The sequence below is a fragment of the Equus caballus genome, chromosome 16 (assembly GCF_041296265.1).
Source record: "Equus caballus isolate H_3958 breed thoroughbred chromosome 16, TB-T2T, whole genome shotgun sequence".
Classification (NCBI taxonomy): Eukaryota; Metazoa; Chordata; class Mammalia; order Perissodactyla; family Equidae; genus Equus; species Equus caballus.
In genome coordinates, this window is record NC_091699.1 from 37,057,213 (window position 1) to 37,084,144 (window position 26,932).

The window sequence follows — 26,932 nt, forward strand, 5'->3', positions numbered from 1 at the left end:
AGTGACCTGTTAGTACTTTAAGGAAGAGAAATGAAATAATAATAAAGGACTATTCTAAGTGGAAATATCAATTCAATAGAATGGAGTTACTATCATAAAAAACATAACTGACAAGAATTGAAAAGTATCCTTGGGAAGTCAGAATTTTCTCAAAGAGAGAGCACTGAGGAGTCTACCAGGGAGCTAAGGCTTACCTTGGGAGAGGGCAAACAAGAGGGCTCTGGGCAGGTAACACAGCCTCAGATAGCTCCCGGAGAGGCACTTGCAGGCAAGCTAGAGAAGGCATTCTTGGAGAGTGATGACCCCACGTAGGGAGGAACAAACAAAGGCCCAGGTCTTAACACCCAGCTGGGCTGCACCAGCAAGACAGTCCAGGGGAGCGCATTGTTGAGGGGCCCCTCCTCTTGGAGAGAGCCTCCCTGGGACTACCGATTCTGGCAGAAATTTTGTTGGTATTTTGTTTGATCTGCATTTGGGGTGGATGGTTCCAATCTTTATAAAGGCTGAGAGGGGTCCCAGGATGGGTTTGCGGAAAAGGACTTCGAGGAAGGGAAACAAACAAACTAACAAAGAACCCAAAGATAAGTTGGCCAGATGGAGAGCACGTTCATCAGGAGGATGGGGACCAGCAGCAAGATCTCAGGGAAAGAACCATGGCCATGAATGAGAACTGCTCCTTCCCAAACAATACGTGCAGTGGTTAAGAGCACAGGCTTTGGATTCAGGTCAACCTGCAGGTAAAACTTTAACCATCACTGCCCCATTCTACATCCTTGAAGAAATTTCAAACCTGTCAAGGTTTCCATTTTCTCCTCTGTGAAATAAAGATGATCTCCTCCACTTCCCAGGGATGTTGTAAGAATTCAATGACTAAATGTATTCAACATATTCTGTCTCATTCCTGGTCCAAAATAAGGTCTCAAAAAAAAAAAAAAAAAAAAAAAAAAGGAAGCTGTAATTCTTACCTCTCTCCTCCCATTCTCATATCCTTCTGATCAATTTCATGAAACTATTCACTCTTCACGTGGCAAGGTTGCCCGAGGAAACTTAAAGTTACTGATGTAACAGAACGCTCCTGCTGGCAGAGTGAATTCTAAATGGTTGTCACCTATTCTTTCAACATGCATTTACTGAGGGCCTACTATATGCATGCATCATGTCTGAGCCGCTGGGGAGTGACAGCAAAAAGAACAGGGCCTTGCTATCTAAGGTCTACTGCAGAGTAAACAATTTAATATGAATAGGATAAAACAATTGGCATTTGGCACTGAGATCATTTGAAGACACACACGCACATACACAACTATCTACAAATGCCAAATGAGAGGGAAAATGGGGCCATATTTTTTAGGTTTATACAACTAACAGGGTATGAGTAAATATACAGCTCAACAGGTAGATTCAGCACGGCTCGGCTAGACCAACTTTCCATGAGTATTCAACATGCTAAGGGTATTAACAATTTTCTTTTTAAAGATTTCATTTTTTCCTTTTTCTCCCCAAAGCCCCCTGGTACATAGTTGTATATTCTTTGTTGTGGGTCCTTCTAGTTGTGGCATGTGGGACGCTGCCTCAGTGTGGTTTGATGAGCAGTGCCATGTCCGCGCCCAGGATTCGAACCAACGAAACACCGGGCTGCCTGCAGTGGAGTGCGCGAACTTAACCACTTGGCCATGGGGCCAGCCCCGACAATTTTTTTTAATAGAGAAACTAAAGAACAGTGATTAATCCAACAAGCACAACGAGTAGGGTTTGGTTTTTTTTTTAAACTTCTACTGCATTTGCAAATTATAAAATATTATTATTATTTTCTAACACCATGAGGTCCCTCTACTCCTTTTTTTATTATAGAAAGGGCACTTACTATGAGATCTACTTCTTAACAAATTTTTAGGTGTACAATATTTTATTGTTGACTGTAGGTACACTGCTGTACAGTAGCTCTCTACAGCTTATTCATCTTGCTTGACTGAAACTTTATGCCCAGGTCCCTCTGCTCTTGATATGTTCTTATTTCTAGCTCCAACCCATCTTCACATGGCAGATACTGTGGCTAACTCATGATAAACCAGAGCTCTTAGCTTTGAGGACCTGCAAGAATGAGGCTACAGAAAGATGCTTTCACAATGCTACCATCTTAAAAGTTATGATTACAGGGAAAACTATCCTTTAATCATGCTGTAAATTTATAAACTAATGACAATCTAAACTTATACTTAAGTTGACACCTTTCTGGATAAATATATGCCCTGTCAGAACTTCCAGGCCACATACATTAGAAAACCATATGAACTACCTCGTTAGCTATTTGTACTGCCATTGAGGATGGTCGAATATCCTGGGATGTTTCCTATTGTTTCCTGAATTTTATGTTCCAAACATAACTGGGGGAAAAAATGTAGCCCTGTGTGTGTGGAATAAAGGCATGTCCAATTATGACAGCAGAAAATTTCATTATTTCATTAAAGAAATAATTGCAAGCAGAGTTTGAACAGTGTAATGTGAATTTCAACCTCAATGTAATAAGATGAGAAAATTAATGAGGCTCTTCTAGAGTCCGGGGGTGTACATGGCTCCATAGGAGCCCAGCCGTGTTCTAATTGTGCTGGAAGAGTTAACATAATAATTAGATCTAATTTTGATATTTTTTCTCTTCTAACATATTGCCTCCGAATATTTTCATTATTAGAATGTTGTATTGTTTGTGGACTAGCGGGATAATGCAGAGGAAGAATGCTACATCTTCAAGGTACATTTGGACACTTAGCTGGTAGAATTCACTGGGATATAATTCCAATTTTGGCCCAGCAAGAATAAAATTGTTCCTAAATTTAAATCAGAAGTTATTAAAAGAGAAGTATTCAGAGTGAAATGCTTAAAATGCTCATTCTAAAACTTAAGTAAAGTTGCTTTGGAAAATTCCATAATAGCCTAACAGGTTTATGTGTGTGTGTGTATACAATTATTTTGAAGCTGATGTTCCATGCCTTATAAATCCCATTTGCCATTATATTATTTATTCTGTTTTCATTTTCAATGCCATCATAGACAATGGTAAGAGCTTAAACCTGAAATAACCTCAACAAGTGCCCACAATGCAGAGCAATAAAATCACAGAGAGCTATTCCCTATCCTGGAGCTCTAACCTTTCCTTTATGAAGCCTTTTAGGGACTGCTAAATGAGGAGATGTTCTGTGGAGGGTCTATGTTGAATCTGGGGAGAGAAGCCCTGAGTTTGTTTCTTTGCATCTCTACTTACCAGTGGTAAATCCCTGGTCAATTGAAAATAGCCTCTTTGAGCCACAGTTTCCCTCACTTGATGAAACTCATTATACAGTTAATCTGCTTCTTGGGGTTATTACTAATATCACATGGAATGATGCATGACTTTGTCAGGTATTAATTACCGTGAACCTGCAATGGCCGAACAATCTGTGGGAAGATGGAAAGGCAGTACCAGTTGGTCATCCAGCTTTGAATCTATTTAAATTTTTCAAATAGGGTGACTCTTCATTTTAAGGAAAACCTAGAGAGAAAATCTTAAAATTCACAAAGATGAAAAATACTTATTTACACTTTCAAAACTTTTCTGTATGTTTCCTTTGATAAATTTACTGTTTAATTCAATTTATAAAAATATGGGTTTGAAAGAATGGCCCATCCCCTCTACCTGATTTATGTTTCTCCATAGCTCTTACCACTATATAACATTTTCTTTTATTTATTAATTGTCCCCCATCTCCATCCCTCTAAGTAGTATATAACACTGCTGCATTCCCAGTGCCTGGGAAAGTTGCTAGCACCTAGTAGAATCTTAATAAACATTTGTTGAATAAATGAATGAAATGACAAGATCTGTATGTTAAATTAAACATCACTTCTAAAGTATTCAGATAAAGTAGGTTTCTATTTACAGCAACTAATCTGTAATTTCACGATTGTCATGATAATATAGATAATTTGAGAGACTGATTTTGTGAAATTTCATTCTGTTTAATAACCAGTGTAATAGCCATGGTTGATTTAGTGCAGTACTATGTGCCACACTAAATATACACTATTGAGAATCTCACCACAGCCCCTCCCTCCTCCCAATGGTGAGAATTCTTTCTGGAGGCAAAAGAGAGACTCAGAGCTTCTACAGACTCTTCCTTCCCAAGAGCTCTAGGTTCTTCTTGGGGAAGACTCTTGATTCCATCCATGAAGAGAGTTGAAGTCATCCCCACTGAAGAGGCAGTGCAAAGAAAATCTGGGGATGTCACACAACTGGACAGTTAGCATCACAACCAGAGCTGGAAGCCCAATCTTTTAACTTGTTCTAGAGCTGAGCTTCTAGGTTCCTTTGATGAGAAAGCTTTGAAGAAGCTGGTTATTCTGCCTGAAATATGCTTAAAGCTTAAGGATTCGGCACTTCTGGTCCCACAAAGTTCCATTTTACTCCAAGAGGGATTATTGTAGTTCTGACTCAGGTGCGCATTAAAATGATCCTCTTTTCCCCTATTCTACCAGTATTTTCCAGGATATGAACCAAATGATAAGGTTTTATATCACTTTTCACAGGTTAACATGGTGTGTAAGAGCCAGGCTTGAGGTTGAACACACCTGACTACAGTTTCAGAATCACCACTTACAAAATGTGTCACCTTGGACAAGTGGCTCAAGCTCTCTACATCTCCTTTTCCCCAACCTTGAAATAATAATAATGATCCCTCATGGTGCTGTTGTGAAGGTTCAGACCCCTGGGGAGGCGCAGGGCACAGTGCCTGGTATGTAAACAGGAAGGGCTGCATAAATGTCACCTATGTGAACTCTTAGCATCTTGTCCTGTTGTGTGACCTTCATTCCCGTATTCCTAGATTTATTAAAGGAGTCCATGCCCTTCAGGAGTTTACGGGCTCCAATCCTTTCCTGTTCTAACCCCCACAAACAGTTGTTGTGGGGATTAAATGAATTAATATGCATAAGACACTTGGAACCCTGCCTGTCACATAATTAGTAGTCAAGATGGCTTTGCTTTTATTTTTAACACTTACTACACTGATAATTAAATCACTTTTGAGGGACTTTTAAATGGACTCTTCCCCCATTAGCCTGCCAGTCTTATAAGAATAGGGGCTGCGTCTGTTTTAGTCATCTCCGTATCTTCAGTCTTAATGCCAGGACTGGCACTCAATCACTGCTCAATAAATACAATAGAATGAATTTATGAACAAATGAATGAGTGAATGAATGAGAAAACATTCTTGCTTTCCTAAAGAGAGTCACAGAAAAACAGTTTGGAAACATTCTCTTGGAGTATAGAGGCAGTGGCAGAGGGAGAAGAAAATTATCTTGGGAACAGGGCTGGGGAAGGTTAGGAGGAGGTGTCTTCCTAATTCCTCAGAGGATGAGGAGTTTATAAATACCAGTCAGAGTGAAGAGGTGAGCAGAGGTCGGGGAGTCTGGGAGAGGATTGCCAGCAGATAATGGTTTTGGAAAAAATATGAGCTAACTGGGTTTTCTGATCAGATGTGTTGGGAGATGCTCTGAGGTAAATAAAATATGAGAAATGAGAAACCTTTGAATTTCCTGCATCGAGGGCTAATAAGGAACCCAGAGAGCAGACAGCGAGAGGCTTTCCCTGAGCAATAGTCCTCAGGGAGGAGAAAATCAGGGTTTGTCAATTTGCCTGAGGAGCCTCTGGAACCGTGTGGAGAGAGGAGAAGGTTAAGGTCACACAGTATTAGAACATGATGGGCCGAGGTCAGAGGTCACGTCAATCCCCTCCCCTGACTACAACAAATAGATTATGCCAGAACAGAGAGAGGTGAAAGGGTTCCAAGGAAGTGGAAAGGAAAATTCTGGTGCAATCCTTAAGATGAGCTGATCAGGGAACTGCTTTATCCCTTTGCATTAGTTTTATTATAGATATTCTTCAGTGATGGTACTGTCTCTGCAATTTATAATATGGACATAAATCTCCCCATGAGATAGAAATACCCATCAAAGCACTTCCAGACTACTTTAGACCCATCCCACAACTACAGTCATTTTCCTGGTAGACTGGGGAAACATTTCCCCTAACCTCACGCACTCATCGAGGGCGTGGAATGAAAACTGATAGTGGAATGGACTTTGACTACAGAGGGAAGGACATAATGATACTATTGTCTAAGCCTCCATGGTCTCAAAAGGGTTTTCCCATATCGTCTATGACAGCAATCCTTTCTGTAACTCTGGCAAGAGGACTCATTATTTCCATTTTACAGATGAAGAGACTGAGGCCCAGAGAAGGCTAATGAATTGTTTAAAGCCATGTATACTCATAAGTGACAGAGACAGGATTTGGACCTGTTTTCTCTCATTCCAAATTCAGTTCTCCAAGACAATGCAAGCAGAAGACAGTTTTTTGATGGACATTCTGCCAGAGCAATATGCTTGGAAAGTCTTTTATCTTGGCAAATGCACCAAGATACTTTTTAATAGCTCATAAGATGATCAAGGATATGGGCCCAGGTACAATGTGGACACCTCTCCTGGGAAAGCTCCACATCTAGCCAAGCTCAGGAGCATGCGTGACGAGCACCATTGCAAGCTACCACCTCTCTTTAATGTATTTTCCATGTCTACCTCTCTTCTAAGGTCATCAAAGAGCCCCATGTCTCTGTAGCTTCTAACGAGGCTGAAGTATGGTTAAACTAACCACAAAGATTCTTGAGTGTACCCAATTAAAGAACTAGGGACTTTTCTCAGGCACCTAGACAACTGGCAATAATCCAGAATACATACATTTCAGGTATGTGCCAGATCCATAAATTGGCCTTCCTCCATTTGAAATGACTCTTCAGCACTTTGGGCTGGAAGGGCACTGAGCTCTGCTTTTGTCACTTAGGGAACTGAATGTACCATAAGGCCTTGGGAAACCCAACTCCTTTCTTGGGGCTTCAGTTTTCTGACTTACAGAGATTAAATTTTAATGTTTTACAGTCACCAGCAAGAGGTCAGATGATTTGAGGGTGTCATCTGTTCCCTGCTGGGATGCTGACTCATACAGTAGATCCATCTGACTTCAAAACCTGTGTCCTATCCACTCTGCTAGACTGATCTCTAGGGCTTCCTGTGGCTTTTGCAATGTCTCACTCTACATTCTCTGAACTACTGAGGAATTCTAAACATGTAAGTGCACTTCCAAACCCATCCAGCTAACAAGTACTGAGTAAGGAAGCTGCGCCTGTGGCCCGCCAGTGCCCTAGCCCCCATCCACTGCTATGCTGCCTTTATTTCCAAAACAGCCTCAAGGAGAAGATGTGTGCTTTACACATATTTACTTGTTTTTCTCATTAAATATTATAATTTTGTAGAAAAACACTGCATTTTTAGTCAGGACATGTGAGTGTGAATCCAGGTTCTATCCATTATTAGTTGCAAGAATTTGGGCTTGTAATCATTCTAAATGTCTATTTATTCATCTGGTAAAAGGTTATAATAGTTTAATATTGAGTCATTTGTTGATAGCTGGAGTCCAATGAGACACTGTAAGCCAAGTGAATGTGGTAAAGTGTTATACAAAAGTAAAGGATAATAATAGTAAGATGCCTTACTTGTCTTCGTTAGGCAAGTTGTACCAGAATATTGGGGGAAAACTACGTAAAAAACTATGCAGCAGAGTATCCGAAAGTAAGAAAAGTAGAAATGTGATGGGAAGGTTTAGTCAAAGCTAATGGTAATTACTGAGTTTCTTGAAGTGGTTCTAAACCAGGAGTTATTTGGTATTGAGTTATTTTGGTTGTCACAACTTGGGGGGAGCTTGCTCTGACATCTAGTGAGTAGAGGCCAGGAATGCTGCTAAACATCCTACAATGCATAAAACAGCTCCCTACATCAATGAATTATCTGGGCCAAAATGTTGATAGTGTCGAGGTTGAGAAATCCTGGCCTAATAGAAGTTCCATGAATTCAGAAGCTAGTATATCAATTTATGCCAAGCACTGTACTTGGCATAACTGGACACCCAATATATACATTTGTTGAATGAGTGGGTGAGTAAGTAAACACCCACAGAGAACCCAATAATATACGTTAGATCTAATTCAGATTACCAATAAAATCTTAGTTCCTCTAGGCACCCTCTTGGTTTACTCTTCTATCGTCTTTACTTTTCTATCCTGTTGAAGTTTCTTCCCTTTCTTTCCTCTCCCAACATCAGGCAAGAACGAGAATAGCCTGTCAAATCTGAGAATGCCTACGAGTGATAAATGATGCTTATAAGACACAAATACTGCAATACCTCTTCTAGCTCCCCACTTCAAACCACTCCATTTCAGCCAGACAGTAATCACATGAGTAAATAAATGGAGTCACTCTTGTTCCTTCACTGAGCATGAACACATAGGACCCAAAGCACATATTTCCTGCAAATGTCTTACTAGAACAGTTCAATTGCCCTTTTTTTTTGTTTTTGTTTTTTGGGAGGATGATTGACCCTGAGCTAACATCTGTTGCCAATCTTCCTCTTTTTGCTTGAGGAAGATTGATGCTGAGTTAACATCTATGCCAATCTTCCTCTGTTTTATGTGGGATGCTGCCACAGCATGGCTTGACTAGTGGTGCTAGGTCCACACCCAGCATGGAACCCGCATACCCCAGGCCGCCGAAGTGGAGTGTGCAAACATAGCCACTATGGTACCAGGCTGGCCTCTCAGTTATGCTTTTAAGAAGACACATCCTATCTACACCATGAAACAGAAAATAGATTTAGGTGAGAAAACGGAAAATGAAGGCATTTAGTTCTGGGAGTGCAGATATTATGTCTATCTGTTCATCACTGTATCTCCTACGCCTAGCACAGAGCCTGGCACATGGTAGGGATCCTTAAATATTTGATGAATGAAAGGACAGCCTGGTGAAGTCAATGCTCCCAACCCTTCCCTCAAATCTGTCCCCAATAAAAACATTTTTTTTGTCTCAACCATTCAATTTCATAGGAAGGCAATTTGAACTCCAGAGGTTAAAAAATTTTCCTCTCTAGGGAAGATTCAAAATCAGACAAAGATATATGGGTTCATCATTGAGAGGTGGATGTCAATATGGTGACTTAAAAAGCCCTTGCAGTAATAATTCATATTGGACACAAATATTCTTCAAGCCATATTTTACCAGAAATAAAATGAGTCTAACACATTTTCCATGTCTTTGCCAGAAAGTTGACACCAAGACTATGTGTGGTAATTTGGGCGCATTTAAAGATTCTGTGAGCAGGGCGAAAGAAGTCACATGGGGATTATCAAGAAAAGCCTTTTATGCCCAACACATCAGTCCCCTAAAGGACTGCAATGACATGATCATCCACTTATATTGGCCAACCCAAAGCACCACAAGAACTGATTGTTGTGTGTTGAGAATATGCTTTCCAGAAACTATAGTGGAATGTGTTTGAAGTTGCCCCCGAACAATTTTCCATTAGTACTTTTGGCTAGAATCTGTGTTAAAAAATGATCACTGTAAAATATATTAATAATGCAGATCCATTAGTCTGCAGAGTAGAAAGACTGAGGTGTTTCCATTTTCAACTCATCCCTAATCTTTAAACATTTAAAGAAATACCAATGACCAAGAGTCTCTTCTACAGGATTTAATACTTAATGCGCTCATTTCTGGCTCAAAATCCTCATCGATTCCATTTTCTTATACAAGTATGGAACAGGACCACCAGTTCTATTTGTACACCAGCTTAGAATGTTTGTTGACAAATTTAAGACTAGTCTGATACTCATTATATCTTAACACCAGCTCCTTTCTCCATACTTAATAGATCATTTTTAAGCTCTTAATGATCAACATGTTTAAGTACACATACCCAAAGCCAAAGAAAAGGCTAAAGGAAACACAGGTAGGATGAAGTACATTCTCCACTGCTATTTATTTTGGATTTGGTCATCTCTCTGAAGAAAGCTGTATCTTATAAATGGAGGCTGTAACACGATATGCTTTATAAAATTGTCTCTAAGTTTAGTTTTAAGGAATAGTCTACATTTGATGAGCACTGTGGTTGAGCACAACATATTTCGTTCAAGTGTTCATTTGATGGCTCTTAATATATTTAGAACTCTCATAAATGCTGTTGGAAAAATCAGATTGATTTTATCCTGACTGGCTCTGATACCACACTTTCTGATAAAACCACCTGATTGTTATTTTTTTAAAAGGAAGAAAAAGAGGGGGGCTGGCCCCGTGGCCGAGTGGTTAAGTTCGCGCGCTCCGCTGCAGGCGGCCCAGTGTTTCGTCGGTTCGAATCCTGGGCGCGGACATGGCACTGCTCGTCAGACCACGCTGAGGCAGCGTCCCACATGCCACAACTAGAGGAACCCACAACGAAGAATACACAACTATGTACCGGGGGGCTTTGGGGAGAAAAAGGAAAAAATAAAATCTTAAAAAAAAAAAAAAAAAGAAAAAGAGGTAATAGAGAATCAATAAATTACCAAGCTTGCCTCTGACAAAAGTGACTATCATTTTGGAAACATATTTTATTGTGTACTGCACTCTGAACTCTTTTTAATTAACTAGGCGTCTACACCAGGACCACCTCCAAAGCCACTGCTTATTAGACACGGAAGATCACACCAAGAAGTCAATATTGTTTCAACTCTTCAAAACTTGATGGCTAGCGCTCCCAATTTGTGGTGGGTTGTTTTTATTTCTTTGTTCATTTGTTTTTTCAGATCCCTCTAGTTTTTGGTGAAATATAGCAAGGGTGAACTGAGCTAGGTTCTACCTTCTGGCAACATTTTCATCACTCATAATCCTTTCTCTCTCACTGGAGGGAAGAAAATGCAGCATTTCACAGCCTCACCTCATGACTGGTGCACCCTGCCCCCAGTCCGAAAATTGCCAGTTGAGGAGAAATTTCAAACATATTGATTCTATGTCAGTTGCATTTTCCCCCAGAAAACTCATCTGAATTTTATTGGCTTAAATGATTTCAAATGGGAGACTCAGTGCTCAAGTGCAAAAGAATGCATTTAGGGACTCTGGATTTTGACTTTGTCATGCTCCTCGGCACGCATGGCAGCTGTGTTCACTTTTTAATTACCCAGGTCGTACAGACGCTTTGTAATATTCTACCTGAAGTGCCATCTTGGCCCTTTCCAGCAAGCCAAAGAGGGAAAAAAAATTCATGCTGGGAGTGCATAAAAGCAAGGTGAGAATTCTACAAAGTTCGCCACAAATAAATCAATTCAGTTGCAACTGATTTTTATATTTTGCATCAATGGCAAACGAGATACCTTGAGATGTTGATATTTCTAAGTTACCATTGCATCTTCATTTCTACTCTATGTTCAAAAGATTGAAAGTCAAAGGGATGGATTTCTTTTGATCAATTTAAAAAGCTACCTTAATTTAGTCACTTCTGCATCTCTCTCTCCCTAGGGTGGCTCCCTTTCGTCACATCCACATTTGTAGCAGGACAAGTTGGGTGAAAATAAAACACACGTCCTCCAGTTTCAAACACATAATTAGCTTGAAGTCACAAAAGCACAGTCTGAGAAGAAGGAGGTTGTATGTAGCATCAGAAGGGGGAGAAACACTAACAAAAACACGGTGTGCTTTTGCAAGCCCCTGTGTATCATTCCAGTTGAGGAGTTGGCTGTAGACTGTATTGATGAAGTGAAACCCCGACAGAGGGGAGAGATGAAAAGCATTACTATGGAATATCCCTGCCGGGTTCTGAGTTTCATTATCATCACTGTGTTGCCTCAAGCAAGTTACATACTTGCCCTAGGTCTCTATTTTCCTATCTGTAAAATGGGGAGGCAGTGTTATCTCTCTCATGTAATGCTTGGGAAGATTAAAAGGAATAAACCACGTAAAATGCTTAGCACAGGGCCAGGCACACAGTAGGTAGTTATTAAGTGGAAACAACTATTGCATTCTTCATTTTGCTAAAAAGAACAAATAATCTCATTGTGAAATACAAATTCCCTTTATTATTCTCCCCAACATGGCACAAATTTTTATTCTTCGGAATAGATTACAACAGTTTCTTTGGCTATGTCATTCTGGACTTTTCTGAAGTGATGCTCTTAAAGACTGCGCACACTAACCCTAAGTCAAACTAAGGGTCCTGATCTCTTTAAGACACATATGCCCCCGCGTCCCTCCTGTGTCAGAGGGTCCAAGCATGCTGGGAGCCTTTGCACTTTTGTAAACTGGCCACCTGGAGGAAAAGATGGATGCTTTCAGCCGCAGGACGCCGCCCCCCGGGCATCTTCATTAGTTTATATTACTGAACAGCTTCAGATGATGATAAGCTCCATTTACAGCTAATCACTTTGTACATAACCTGGTACAACAGCCATGAAAGGAGAAGGATGACAAAAATATGAAGGGGTGTTGGGGGAGTGGGTGTTGGGGGGAGGGACAGGGGTGTTCACTGCTGCGGAGTCCACTTAACAATAAACACCAACAGCCCAAGGGTACAATTTTGTTTGTTTTTTCAACAAACTATTTGCCAAGGAGCACTTGGTTCTAGTGAGGGTTTACAGCATCCAAGGCAGTCATTAGGAACACGCTTATTGTGACCAGTAACAGGCAAGATAAATTCATCTGGGTTTGTAGGATTTAGGGGGTGGAACTGTTTTTGAGGCTGAACTAGATGAATCAAAATTTAAAATTCTGTTTGTCGGAGTAGTTTCATTCCAGCGTGCAAAGGGTGTGTGAGGGGCGAATGGCCAAAAGGAGGCAGCTGTGAGGTTCAGTGGATTCCTAGACTCTCATTACTATTTCCATGAACTGCTCCTAGACTACTTCGGGATCTGAATAATTGCTATTCTGAAAAAGAGTCGAGGCATAAGAGGTCTAGGCATGCATGATATTCCCAACTTCACTTTCAAAAATTTCTGAAAAATATCTGGTCAGACCTCCTTCTCTCATTCAATGGTGCCTTTAACTTTCACTATAAATATATTCTCTAATTCATTTCGTCATGAAAAAGACTATGTAGATGTGTTGATTTGGGTAACAAAAGAGAAGATTAAAGCATCGGTTTGTTTCCATTCGAGCAATTTCTTAATCATCTTATCATCTCTGTCTAGGATAATTATATTAATAGACTTTCTCCCAGACTTCTGAATTAACAACAAAGAATGCAGACCCTCTAATAATGTCTGGGGAAAAAAATTTAAAAGGCAGTTAACCAGGTAATGCATCTAAAAATCATGACTAGCAGCGATGACCAGATAGTCATTTCGTACTAGTTTGAATTTAATAACAGCAACTTTTCTCTTGATCAGCTTCGGATATAGAAACGCGAGAGCCAGGGCTGGGCATTTGACAGATGGTGGCACAAATACACAGCGCAAAGAAAGGCAGAAGAGAAGCAACAGCCACTTGTGATTACATTTTTTCATGGAATGCTGGAGATTTACTTTAATAATCTGAATAGTTTTCATAAATTCAGTTCTATTAAAGATGCATGTCCCCGATCTTATGTGAAACTCATCTCATTCATTCCAGCTTGGTGTAAGACCTTAGGAAATTAGCACACCCCTTTCGGCACAGCATACAATATTTGGTAGCTATTTATGGAGTTTAAGAAATTCTTGCTCTGACACTGACGAAGAAACTTTAATTAAAATAGTAAGCAGGTGGTAGCACAATGAATATACTTAGGACGTTAAACGCTCCAAAGGGGGGTGGGGTAGAATGACGTTACATTTTTATAAAGCCAAATATAAGTTTGCTAAATAGTTTCCTTACTATATTAAAAGAAATCCAGCACATCCTTCAACAGCTAAGGTAACCATCACACTAGCACACAGCACAGCCTCTCCGGCTTAAACATATAACCACGAGAAAGCAAAGTCAAAAAGAAAAAAAGATGTTAGCACTAAAGATTTCAAAGACAGTATCTGGAAAGAAAAGTGACTGTACAGCCTAAAGGTACCTATGCAAACAGACACACACACACACACACATACACACACACACACGCACACACGCGCATTCCCCACAGCCAGTTGTAAATCAAGAGAGAGAAAAACTTACCGGAGCAAATATCACCATACACATTTACAAAAGAATTGATAATCCAACTTCCCTCTCCTGAAAGAAAATAGAGGTTGTCTCATACTAAAAATAAAGCTTCTCTGTCCACAGCACCAGCCACTTGTCCCTCTTTTTATGAAGCAAAGGAGGAGAACAAGAAATCAATGAGGAGGGAAAGTGAGATGTTATACCAATCAGGTAGCAGCTTCTGCCTTATTTGCAGAGAGATGGCAAAACGGTCATATTATCAGACAGTGACAACCCACAGCCGAAGTACAGCAACCTGATACTTCCCTCTGGTGAAAGGCTGCCTGCTTTGTGGGGAGGTGGTTACCATCATGGTGAGCTCCCACACTTGGCTCTTTGCTCACAATTGCGAGTGTGGGACTGTTTTCCGCAAGCAGGCTGCATCATGAAGAGAGCACCATCTCCCCTTTGACTCCGGGAGCCCCCTCCTCTCTCAAACACAGCGCTCACCAACAAACTGGGAAATAAAAAGGAGCCGGAATCTTGTATGTTGGGGGTACCAGAGGGAAGTGGTGGTTTTATAAAATCCTTATAAATAGATTTGCATAGATTAGATAAATGTTGATATGTTTGTTAAAAAAAATTGCCCTCATTTTTATGGAAATGCCTGGATGTTATGCATGATTCCCCCATAGGAAATTCGTACACCACCCATAAATAATCATTAAGACCATGGGACAAGAAGATAGGCTCTCTGGGGTCTGGAGATTGTGGAAGGGACAAATTGTGACTTGGTTGCTCATTTGTCATAGGAGTGATACTTAAAGACTTGTGCAAAATCTTAAAATTGAAAAGGTTTCAGAAGTTTAATGCGATCTGGGTCTGCTTTTTCTACAAATGGGCCTCCGCAGGAAGGAGTGGAGCTTGACAAGTTCAAGAGCCAAGACAACATGTTTATGGGTGATTGGCAACGAATTCATGGAGAGCCTCCCACAGGGTACGTGTTCCGGCTTCCTGAGGGCAGTCTCTCTCAGCCACCTGGACCACAGCAAAGGTGGAAGAAACCTGTATGCCTCTTCCTCTCACATTCCCCACTTCAGGACCCGACTCGGTAGAGAAATATTGTTAAGTCGGCCCAGGTGTCTCTGCTTTAATTTTTGTGCAGTTGGTGATGGCTCACCTGAAACTCACTTTGAATGGCTATGTTTTTTATTGGTGGTTGTTAATTGAGAATCTGTCCTGAATCTTTCCTTGGGTCCCTCTCTTTGTTTCTCTCTCCCACACACACAGAGACACACCACCAGCACACCACATCACGACCATCACCATCATCTCCCTCACTCCCTTTCTTTCTTTTCCCTACATGTAGTAACAGCTCAGTGGTAGGGGGGTGGGGCATATGAGAAGTTGTGAGACTTAACAAACAAACAAACAAAATACCATGAGGAGTCAGGGAACCTGGAGTCTAGTCCTGGCCCTCCACTTAGTAGCCGTGTGACTTGGGAAGTCCTTGAAGGTCTCTGAGCCTTAGTTTCTTCTCTGCAAAATGGGCATACTAACATCTCATAGAGCTGTTCTGGGGGAGGGGTGGGAAACAAATAAAAGATGGCTGAGGCAGTGCTTTCGAACCCACACTACACACATGCAACTCGGGCTCAGGGCCCTCCAGCTGCCTTTTCCTCCTCCTGTGATCTGCTTGTTCCTTACACGTAAGCCTTCAGGGTACTTAGGAAAGCTTCAAGCTGTATATACCCCAGGGCCCCTTCGAAATTCTGGTAGGAATCTTACTCCCCACAACTCTCCCCACTGCCACCCCTCACCTGCCAACTGAAAGATCACCCCATTTCAACCAGAGGAGTTACTCAGGGGAGTAAAATAAGCAAGTGAACAGAGCTGAAGCAGAAAAGAGAGGCGGAGAACCACCAGGCATTTAAGTTAGCACTCAGTAAGCATTTGCGGAGTAAAGGAATGAAGGATTGACTGAAGGAATAATGTCCCTGTGCTGAGGGCCACAGTTCCTGCCAGGTGGCTGATGAGGAGCAGTGTGAGTTAAACAGGTGGCTGTCCCAGCCACCCGCCCATAGGGGAGAACCACACTTAGTCTCTTCAGGGTGGAGAGTGAGTCATTCTCATCAGTTTTGAATATTAAGAACCTCTTTTCAAGTAAAAGAAAAGAAGTTTTGTCTTCCACATAATAGTAGTGAACATTTCTTGAATACTTGCTCTGTGCCAGGTACTATTCTAAATGTTTTTTGCGTTAGAGTATTATTACCTTTTATGGGCTTCACCAAACTACAAAGAGTTACTATTTTTATTCCAGTTTACCAAAGAGGAAACCAAGACCAAAAGAGTTAAGTGACTTAACCAAAGATACACAGTTAATCATCGGTACAGCCAAGATTTGAACTGAGCTGGATGCCAGGCTCCAAACTGTTAACAAGTCTGCTCTAGATGTCACATCATGGTCCTTACACTTTTATTTATTCAGCCTACAGGGTATGAGGAATTCATAAATGGATACAGGGACCCTGCAGTAACTCCTCAGCTCTTCCCACTGTGTGGCTTCACACCATAGAGATTGGGAACCCAAGCTGACGAGGCCCACGCCGGGGCTCCACTGCATTCCATATGGACTTGGGCACATTTCAACACACTGGAAGACAGGCGGGGTGAGGCTCAGTCTTCGGGATTGCTAGCAGTCTGCTCAGTGACCCTGTGCCCCTTGGTTTGTCCGTGTTTCAGGTTTTCTCATATTTAAATTGAAGGGTTTCCATGGAACAATCTCTAAAGGGCTTTTTGGGTCACCTTGGACTAGATGAGGTTCTAAGACTAATAGTTGGATTCTAATCTGCTGGTTGGGTTAGGTTTTTCTGCCTCATAGTTTGTTCCAGATAGAGCGTTAACATTTTCCCCGTCTCCCCCGCTATGACCCTACCACCATCGTCTCTCACCTGGACTTCTATAGACTCCCAACAGGCCTCCCTGTGTTTATTCTTGTCCCTATAAATCATTCTCCATATGTTATCCTGAGTGAGCTATTTAAGATATAAATTAGGTCATATCACTCATTCAAGAAAAATATAGTTGTCCAGTAGGCTTAAAGTAAAACTCAGACTCTTTAGTGTGCCTTCAAAGCCTTCTGTGACCTGGTTCCCATCTACCTGTTTGCTTTTATCTTAATTCCAACCCTCTCCCTACCTACTCAGTTGCCACACTGGCCTTCTACGCCTTTGCACTTGCTGTTCCTTCTGCCTGGAACATTCTTTCCTCAGACCTCTTCCTTTGTCATTCAATTATTAGTCCTGCTGTCTGCTCTGTACACGGTTCTTCTTCCATGACCACCTAACCTAAAAAACCCTCTCTCTCCCCAGTCACTCCCTGTCACATTATCCTGCATTTTTTGTTGTTGTTGTGTGGGTGATGTGGGGGGTTTTCTTTGCACTTCTTATTACCTGATACGTTCTGGTTAACTTATTTGTAAATTTAATTATTGATTATCTTCCTTCACCAAGTTCTGTGAAAGTAGGAAGCTTGGGTTTTCTTTGCATAATACCATATTCTTAGTGTTTGAGAGAATACTCGGCACACAGTAGATGCTTAATAGCAACTCATGAATGAATGAATCAATCAACATGAGAACAAGTTAGGTTTGAGACAGAGGCAAAGAAACCTGAGTTTACCTAAGGAGCTTAGCCTTGAAATGCAGAGCAGGTGAACAAGGGTGACTGATTCACTCATGTTAATAGATACAGACTGTTTTTACTTCCTCATTTAGGGAACATTCTTGAAAGGTTGCAGATTTCAGCATCATATTGATCTAAGTGGAAGCCATGTTAAAGACAGTGGAGGGTTCCTCTCATAAACCATACTGATCACATGTTTTATAGACACTTGGGTTCCCAGGGTTCAGTTCACCTAGGCCCAGAGAGAACAGCTGGTATTTGGATATTTGACTGTACATTTGTTAGAGAGCAACTAGTCTTGTCAGCTAGCCACTTAAACTGTCCTTTCCTTCCAGTTTATGAGACAGTTCAGACAGTTGGCTACCACTCTCTATCATGCCATTGAAACTGACGCAAATAAAGCAATATGCCATTATTTGATAGCTCATGTCTGAAAAATGATATTAGCATTGTTGCTACTGCCTTAAAAATAACATTCATCCTTTATTAGACTATTAAAAATAGAAGTAGAGTGTTTTCTAAGTTGGGTATTTATAGAGAAGGTTAAGTAGATTAAAATAATCTGTGAGTCTCTGAAAACCTCATTAGCAATGCTAATTTCCAATATGGTCAGATCTTTAGCTCTGATCTTTCAACTGAGCACGGCCTTCAGACAACTTCAAACGAAAAGTTTTTTTTCTCTGAACTGAAAAGCTTGTCTCCCCCTTGGTGGACACACCTCCTGATAATGCAACAGTTCCTTTCCCTTACAGCTTCTATTCCTAAACATCTGGCTTCTCACAAGGGGTCCTTTTAGGCCTGTCTGCTTTGGGGTTGGCCCGTGGGAGGCCTAGCTTTCTAAGCATTTAGCAAACACTAAGGAAAATTCCAGCGCCATGAAGATCCCTCTATTGCTGTGGGGGAAGAGAGTTAATCAAAGACAAGAAGACTACTCTGGCCATACTAATGACCAAGGGGGTTAGCTAAGCTTCTTCCATTTTGCTCCAAAAACAATTTCAACTCTTTCAAGCTACAGCAACGAGAGTACTTACATTCAATACACTTATGGAAGAATCTTGAAATCTTTAATGGTGGCTTCCTTCCTCTCACTCAGCACAGCTCCTAGCAGTGGTAAAATACAATTTATTCTGATGTGGGCAGGTATATAGAGTCAGAACAGAACTTTCTAGATTTCTTGTCTTTTATTTCCCTTGTAGGAGAAAGGGCATTTGTCTCCAACTCTGTCTCTTTTTCTTTTCAAATACCTAATGAGATAAAATAATAGCAATATCATTTGAACACTTATTGGGTCATTAACTTTCCTCAGTAGAGTTCGAGGCTGGCTAAAAGAAGCTGAACATAGAGAAGTGTGTGAAACGAGAGAAGCTAAGAAATATAGCAGAATAAGATTTGAGGGCTGTTAGGATATTTGGGTGGAAATGTAGGAGGAAAAGGAAAACGCAGACAAAATGGTAGTTAAAATAGCAAGTCTAAAAGGTTCAAGACATATTCTCTGAAGACCACGAGTCTAAGCTATTCAAGGGCAGACATTCTTCTTATTCATCTCCGTATTCTTAGCCCAGAGCAAAGTACCTGGCACAGAGCAGCCACGCAAAGACAATTTGCTGAATGAGGGATAGACAGAAGCGTTTATGGGCAGAATATGTATGGTTAAGTGCACTCCCCTTTAGGCAGGCGTTGTGCTGGACAGCTTCTGTTTGACCCTCTAGATCCCCTTTCCTGCTCACTCTGTGTCCCAGTAGCCTGACCTAAATGGACACATCAATGAGAAACCTTTTCCAAGGCATCCCAATGAGAGGTGAAGCTGATGGGGAAGCACTTCCAGGAAATTAGAGGGTGGGAGCAGACTGAGGTCTGGGTATTTATTCTCTTGGTTCCTTCCAATGGGTCCCTAAGTTGGTTACATCCTTCTATCAAAGCTCATAGGTGCCATGAAGTTGCCTTCATTTAGTTTCTCTCTCTCTCTCTGTCTCTGTCTCTCTCTCTCCCCCAACTTGACCCTTCAGGTCTGAGTGGTAACAGAGCCCTTCAGTTACTAGGTACTGCACACGTAGTACCATTCCAGTTTGCTTTACTTAAACCCTGCCTACTCTTGTTTAATTCATCTCCCATTTTTTAAAACTCCCTTTAATAACTCAGTTTGAGTGTGCCACCTCTTTCCTGCTTGGAATCTGACTATACAAACAGGTGGATTCGAGTTCTAATTCTGTCCCTTACTACTTATGTAGTCTTGTCACATGCCCTCACCTACAAAATTGGGGACATGTCAATTGATGCATGTAGATTGCTAAGTACATAACAAACACTCAACATATGACAGTAATGGTGAGAGAGAGAGGATCTTGGTACTGATGCTCTTTGCCAGCTTCTGTTCAGTTTATCAATTTATAGAGATGATGCATAGCTCTTTCATTTGTCCACTGGAGGGTACAGTTTGTCAGGTTCTTTAAAGGAAAGGAAAGTCCATGCCCTGTTCAGAAAGATTTAACAGATTTCCCTCACTTGAATATGAGGGAGTATAGAAACGACACTGAGGCACACGGCTTAAAGCAAATAAATATTTGTTGAAAATGGTTTTAAGTGTTGGCATTTCTGAATATTCATAGGACACTGGCCGATCCACTCAGCCTATAGAGCAGATCTGTGGGAGTTGTTTCTTTCTGACACTTGGCAGAGGGCAGTTTATGGATTCCTGCATGTCCATCCACGATCTCCTGGACCTCAGGCAATAACTCCAGCATTATTATGTGCTGGTGAACCGTCTGCTTTCATTCCTGCTCTAATTAAGTATTTCAAGCCGATAGAGAGTCTGAGTCCCTTTAGAAACTCTCTCAATATCCCAGAAAGACTGACTCTGGAGAGAAGCAGACTCAAGCTTTATATCTCACAGCCAACGCCTAAGGGGGGGCTCACGTTCTTAACTCAGAATGATTCTCAAATCCATGAGAGCTTTGTTAATCTCCTAAAGTGAGAGGGCCATCGTTCGGTAACCTAACAATTTCAGTTCAACAATTGTTTATGGAGCGTGTGCTATATGCCGGGCATGTGCCAAGTTCTGTGGATATAGCGGTGAAAAAGATAAACATGGTCCCTACTCAAAAGGAACTCAGGAGTTTTCTGATTTACAGGTTTTCCCAGCTATCCAAAAGTAGAACATTCCTAAGAAACTTTTCATGAGCCAAAATGGCATAAGGCAGAGAAGCGATTACCATTAATTTATATGGGAAAAATTGAGTTTTCCCAGACCCAAAAAATAACCTACCAAAATAAATGGAGCTAAAGCACAGTTGCTCACAGACAGTTCATAGGCTCAGCGGCTCGATGCTGAGACACTGCTTGTAATTCCCAGGGAAGGAGCTTGGTGGCGCCACTCTCGCCATCTGATGAGATGCCTCTACCACAGCTCACAGCGAAACTGAATGCTGTTTTCGCTCTTTGACTTTGTTCGTGAAAGCAAAAATCCTCACATTTCTTTCAGTTAGCAAAAACAGGTACTAATAATGTAGGTCTTTCATAAAAGCGAAGTGGCGTAAAGCAAGCTTTTGGTTAGTGGGGGAACCTATATCTGCACAAGGCAGGAACCTACCAGGGCCTGGTGTATACATAATGCTCAATAGGTATTTGTTGAATGATTGAATGAATAATGCTGAATTACTATAATGTATTTCTTGATTATAAAGGTGAACATGTGAATATATCGGCCTACCCTCACAATTTTTAAAATGTAAACTATGACCCTAAAATAAATATTTGGGTGAAATTCTCATATGTACTAGAATATAGATGGCATATTCAAATGACCAAATCAACTCAGCTCACAATATAATTATAAGGATAATCTTTAATATCATAGCTTTTAAGCTGAATGCCAGAAATTCCATGGAGATGCTTTTTGGCCCACAGTGGAGGTGGGAAGATGGTGCAAGGGCTCCACACCCAGCTCTGCTTCAGGCCACTCCACTCCACTCCACACCACTGCTTGCCATTCTATATCCCAGGCTTCTGTACGTGATTGCATTTAAACAAAAAGTTGTAAGTCTTAAATGAAAAGGCATGGAAAACCACTGATCTAACAGGGGAATTTGGCAATTGTCATTTCCTGCAGTGGATCTTTCCGATACAAATAATGATGCTAATATTTATTCCTGAGCCTAAACTCTGTTCATGCACTATCTCATTTGATGATCATTCAACTGAGTGATCTAGAATCTGTTGTTATCTTCATTTTACAAATGAGGAAGCTAAGGTTTACTGCAGTTTAGTAACGTGTCCAAGTCTGCAGAGCTGAAAAGTGACGGAGCGAGGCTTTGAACCCCGGGTTGTCTGACTCAACAGTCCCTGCTGTAAATGTCCACAATACGAGCCTTGCTAATGTGGCAAGTGTAGCATAAATAAGGTGGGCAACTGAACATCACCTCTCTGACTGAGCTTATACTTACTGGAAAGCAAGAGTGATGATGTGTTTCAACTGCATAATTTCTTGTGATTGTACCTGCCGTTCTACTGTAGGGGGTTAAGAGTGGTCCCTCCATAAACCTCTGGACAGCAGAATCACTCTTCCTGCTCTCTTGCATAGCATCCAATATTGCTTTGCACATAGTAGGTACTAAATAAGCTAAATTAGCTAAATAATTAAAGAAGAGGAGAAAATGAAAGAACTTTCTTAAGCCTGCGTTTATAATTCTAATCAGAAAGACCAAAGACACAGCTCTCTGTTTTCCTCCTAACCTTTTATTAATAGAGAGAACTCTATCAGCAGATAGATGGCTTACAAGTTTGGCTGCTCCTGACACATATTTCTTAAAGCCTGGTATGGAACCACAAGATTAATAGTTGTTGCTATGATTAAGGATTAAGACTTTATATCAGAAGGAATCCCTGAGGTCCATTTTTTACATGAATCTTGTTATACTGTAACAAGAGTGAGAGAAGAAAAACATGGAGACCATATTCAATAATCTCGCCCAGTACACAGAGAAATGAATAGTAAATTAGATCAAGAGCTATGCGACTTTTTCACTGATAATTTCCCCAAGAAGGGAGATATCATAGCCAACTGTGTACACTTGTGTGACCCTTTTCGCCTTTCTAAACTTCAATTTCCTCACCTGTAAAATGGGAATGATAATGCTGTTATATAAATAATACAGGAAGCCTGATGGTAATTGCAACAACACAAGTGTGTATTCTCTCTCCCTGCTAGCGCTTAAGGCAAGATAGATTTAAGAACCAAACGCTTGCAAAATGGCTTTCTGGTTTTCCTTTCCTTCCCGACAAATTGAGTTAAAATTCTTCTGTTAAACAAACATTCCTCCAAAACCTAGATCAAATTAGAGCTCTTGATAAAGCAGAGCATAGGTATGAAAGAGAACGAAAGTCAGTTTCCCCCATGTAGTTTACAAAATGTAAAATTTACATCATTTAAGTATTACTATGGAGCTCCAAGAATACCAGTCCTGGTCTATTTGGTTACGATTCCATCCAAAAGAATTCTCCCCACTTTGCTCCCATCCTCCCACTGCCAAACTCGATCTTAGTGATGTGTACATGTATGATGCTGTGCAGCTAGAGAACGGAGTTGGTCAGAAGGACCTTATTTTAGTAATTTGAGAGTTTATGAAATCTTTGAAAAACCTCTATCTTTTGCCTGAATATGTCTTACACCAGAAGTGTCTCTGGATTCCTCTAACAGGGGATTTAGCCATTTGGCTTAAAGCAAATAAGTATTTGTTGGTCAACAAAATCCATTTGGCCAATCCATTTGACCAATCAAATCTTCCACAATTTTACTAACCAAAAAAACCCCTCCTATCTGGGGGATGCTCCCTGTGAGTTCAATTTACATTTTCCCCAAGCCCTTGGATGAGCGGCTACAAGGAGAGATGCAGCACCCTTGGCTAGCTCACAGGGCAGCTGTGAGCCAACCAGAGACAGCTCCTGTTCAAGTACTTCGAGAACTGAAATTTGCAATAGTTCCTGTTAGTTTCTGTGCTGAGTGTCTCCCTCCCATAGTTGATTACTTACTACTGCAGGCCTGCTTAGAACAGTTCAAAATGCCATGGGCACTCACACAGACAGAAACCAGTTTTCTTCTTCAGCTGCATATCTATTTTTAAAATAGAATGCTTCACCAATGTCTCCCTGAAAATGTTAGTTCCTTCTTGAACCATCCCCAAGTTGTTAAATGATACAAATTAAGAGAGTGAATCTGAAGAACAGGACATTCTGGTATTTCTAGAATGTCACTTATCTCAACTCCAAGTGCAAACCTTCTCCTCTCCTCTCTATGAAAGTGTGGAGACAGAAACTCCCTGTAAAGGGCTGTAACACCATTTGTTCTGACATTAGTTGTAGTGTAAGGAGAGTGAGCCTTAGACTGTTCAGAAAAACATGTTCACCCTTTCTGTTATGACAATCAAGGCTCTGTGATATGGATCCTAGGGATCAAAGCCACTTAGTAGCAGGGTTCTCAAACCCGGCTACACATCCAAATCACCTGGACAGTTTATAAAAAACCTGAATTATCAGTTCCAAACCCAGACCACCTGAATCATAAGCCAGGAGGGTCCCCAACTCCCTCTTCCCACTGTGAATTTGACAAGGCACAGGCATTAGGGAACTTCTGCACAGTGCATGAGGCCAGTGCTTGGATTAAGTTATAGTCAACGAGGCCATCATAGCTTGTCACACAAGGGGACTTCCATATTCGACAAAGGCTCTGAATAGGAAGAGGAGTCTCCTTCAGAGGGAGGCAGGCTGCCTTCTGGAACCTGTGCCACGTGGATGCAAGATGACTGATGAGCCCTCATGCCTGCCTCTCCTTCTCACTTCTCCTTCGTGTCTTGGGTCTTTCTCTTTCAGTAAGCATGCTCTCCCTCACAAAAACAGGAGGAGAGACCAATATGAAAATAACAACTGCAACGACCATAGCTGATATTTATGTGCCAGGCTCTTGTCTAAACACTTCATATGAATTAACTCATTTCATCCTCCTTAAAATACAACTCACTGTATCATCAGAGTCCAAAGACCAAAAGAAATGCTCCTTGAACCATTTCTAGAATCAGCTTTGATTCTACTTTCTTGCCTTAAACCAGCCCCAACTCTTTCCATGTCCGTTTATCAACTCTGCTGCCCTGTATACCACCAGCAGCTTAAGCAGTGCTGCCTTTGGTTGCTCTCCCCAACGAGGTTCCTCTTGAGACAAGAATATAAGTGCCAGCAGTTTGTTTGGAAGGTAATTCCAGGAAAGGGAGTGGGCAATTGAGACAGGAAGCTACTAACAAAGGATGCATTTGTGATCAGGTTTCCACGAGGTGCTGGTGCATTTATCCTCCAACTTCCTTCCCCTGCGGGCTCCCACAGCATTACGTCCTCTGCATTCCATAACCTATCCCACTTGACAGCCTAAAGCTCTCAGGCTAAGAGATCCAGTCCCTGCAGGAGGATGCTGAGGCCAGTGCTAGAGCAGTGAGTGCTTCGGGGATACAGCATGGCCTTGGCAGTGATGCTGCAATGCCTTCAGGTACCTTTGAAAGGCCTAAATCACAAGCAGGAAAGGAAAAAAAAAAAGGGAAGAAGGAAACCGTGACTTTTTATGAGGGCTCCAAGGAAAGATTGTGTTAGTTCTGGCTCTACTCCTTCTCTGGGATGTTTTTCTTTGTGTTTGTTTTGTTTTTAATGGGCTTTGTGATTTATGTAACAGACCAGGCTTCTCTTTCCAGCCATTTGCTTTAATGCTTCTGCTCCTTTGTGTATGCTGTTCCCTCCAACAGAATGCCTTCACTTTTCTTCTTGGATAACCGTGACCCTACTTGCGTTTCACTGACTGAGTAAACTGCCACTGCCAATCTTTTTAGTTCTATCTCATTTATAGCCCCTTTTCTCCTTCTCTCTGGGTCATATTTAGCTATCTTCATGTTTGTCTCCTCCTTTTAATCCCATATTTTGCGAGTAATAAGTGTTCGATAAATGGCTATTGAATAGATGGATAGACCACTTCTAACTACAGAGATTTCAAGCTTCTTTGTATGACTTATCTTCAGACTCTGGGCACATGGCTGTGGAAGGGCTATCTTGTTCCCCCTTGTACATTTTCAAAATTCTGTTAGTTCATTCAGCGTTATTGCTTTCTAGTGTTTACCTCTCTGTTCTTCATAAATACCACATCACCATTTGGTTGTAATGAGGGCCCAAATATGTCTTATCAATGAGGTGGTACAGGTGAGTTGACAAATCTAGTAGGTCAGTGAACTAATACTAATGAAGACAGAAAGAAACAGAGAAGCATTTTTGGCTCTGCTCGGCAGGGGGCAGTAGCTTCACAAATCATCCTCCATTTTTGGAAGCAATTCACATTTTCTTCGTAGAATAGCCTCTTTTCCTATTGAGGATTTGTTATTTGGTTTGTGAACTCCTATTCATCCTTCAAAACCTAGCTCACTTGTCACCACCTCTGTGAAGAGGAAAAAGAGAAAGAAGCTGACATTTGTGGAGCACTTACTCTTTTCCAGGCACTGTGTGAGGCACTTATGCTCTTTTATTTTATTCTCCTAACAAGAATGCAAGGCAGGAATTATCTCCATTTTCCAGAAAAGAAAATTGGGACTAAGCAAAAACCTAATTGATGTAATGAAATCAAGATCTGAATTCAAGTCTCTGATAGCAAAGTGCACATATTTTCTGCCAGTCCTTATTACCACTGACCTCCTTTATATAATAGACTTTTTCTGAGTATATGCACCCTTACTCAGGGTCTTAATAAGCTTCACAATGAAGCTGTTAGTTGGACATTATCAACCACACTTTGCAGGGACACAGAGGTCCAGGGGGTCTTTCACTGCCCCCATTTCCTGTTCTTCCATAGTGGCTAACTTGTCTCAGAATATTTGTCTTAATGTTTTACAATTATGTGCCTATATTTCTATCTTCTAAACAAAAATATAATTTCCATGAGAACAGACTTTCTATCATTGTGTGTGTGGGGGGGGGGTGTATGCATGCATTCTTACTGTAGGAGTGAATGAATGAAGGTGTGGAACCTGCACCCTACAATGTAATGTAAAAATAAGTCGATGCTTTGAAAACATCCATGATTTATTTGACAAACTAACTTCTGACAATGTAAGGTTATTGAACCCTTAATCACCTGAGCACAGTTAGCCCATCTAGAATGTAGTCACTTTATTTATTCATTCAGGTCACTCATATCTTTACTTCCTTGACACCTGGCAATGTGCCAAGGCATTGTATTCCCA

General features: G+C 41.1%; 1 protein-coding gene across 2 annotated transcripts in view; it reads right to left on the reverse strand.

Moving 5' to 3' along the window:
• Positions 1 to 26,932, reverse strand: part of SYNPR (synaptoporin) — a 294,799-nt gene that overhangs the window by 127,533 nt on the left and 140,334 nt on the right. Inside the window, exon 1 of one of the 2 annotated variants that reach the window (XM_001488317.6) lies at positions 14,026 to 14,563. The exons of the other annotated variant lie outside the window; for it this stretch is intronic. Coding sequence (XP_001488367.3) covers positions 14,026 to 14,049 — 24 coding nt within the window. The 5' untranslated portion in view covers positions 14,050 to 14,563. Of the gene's footprint in view, positions 1 to 14,025; positions 14,564 to 26,932 lie in introns of those variants that run through there. 2 annotated transcript variants of the gene reach the window in all.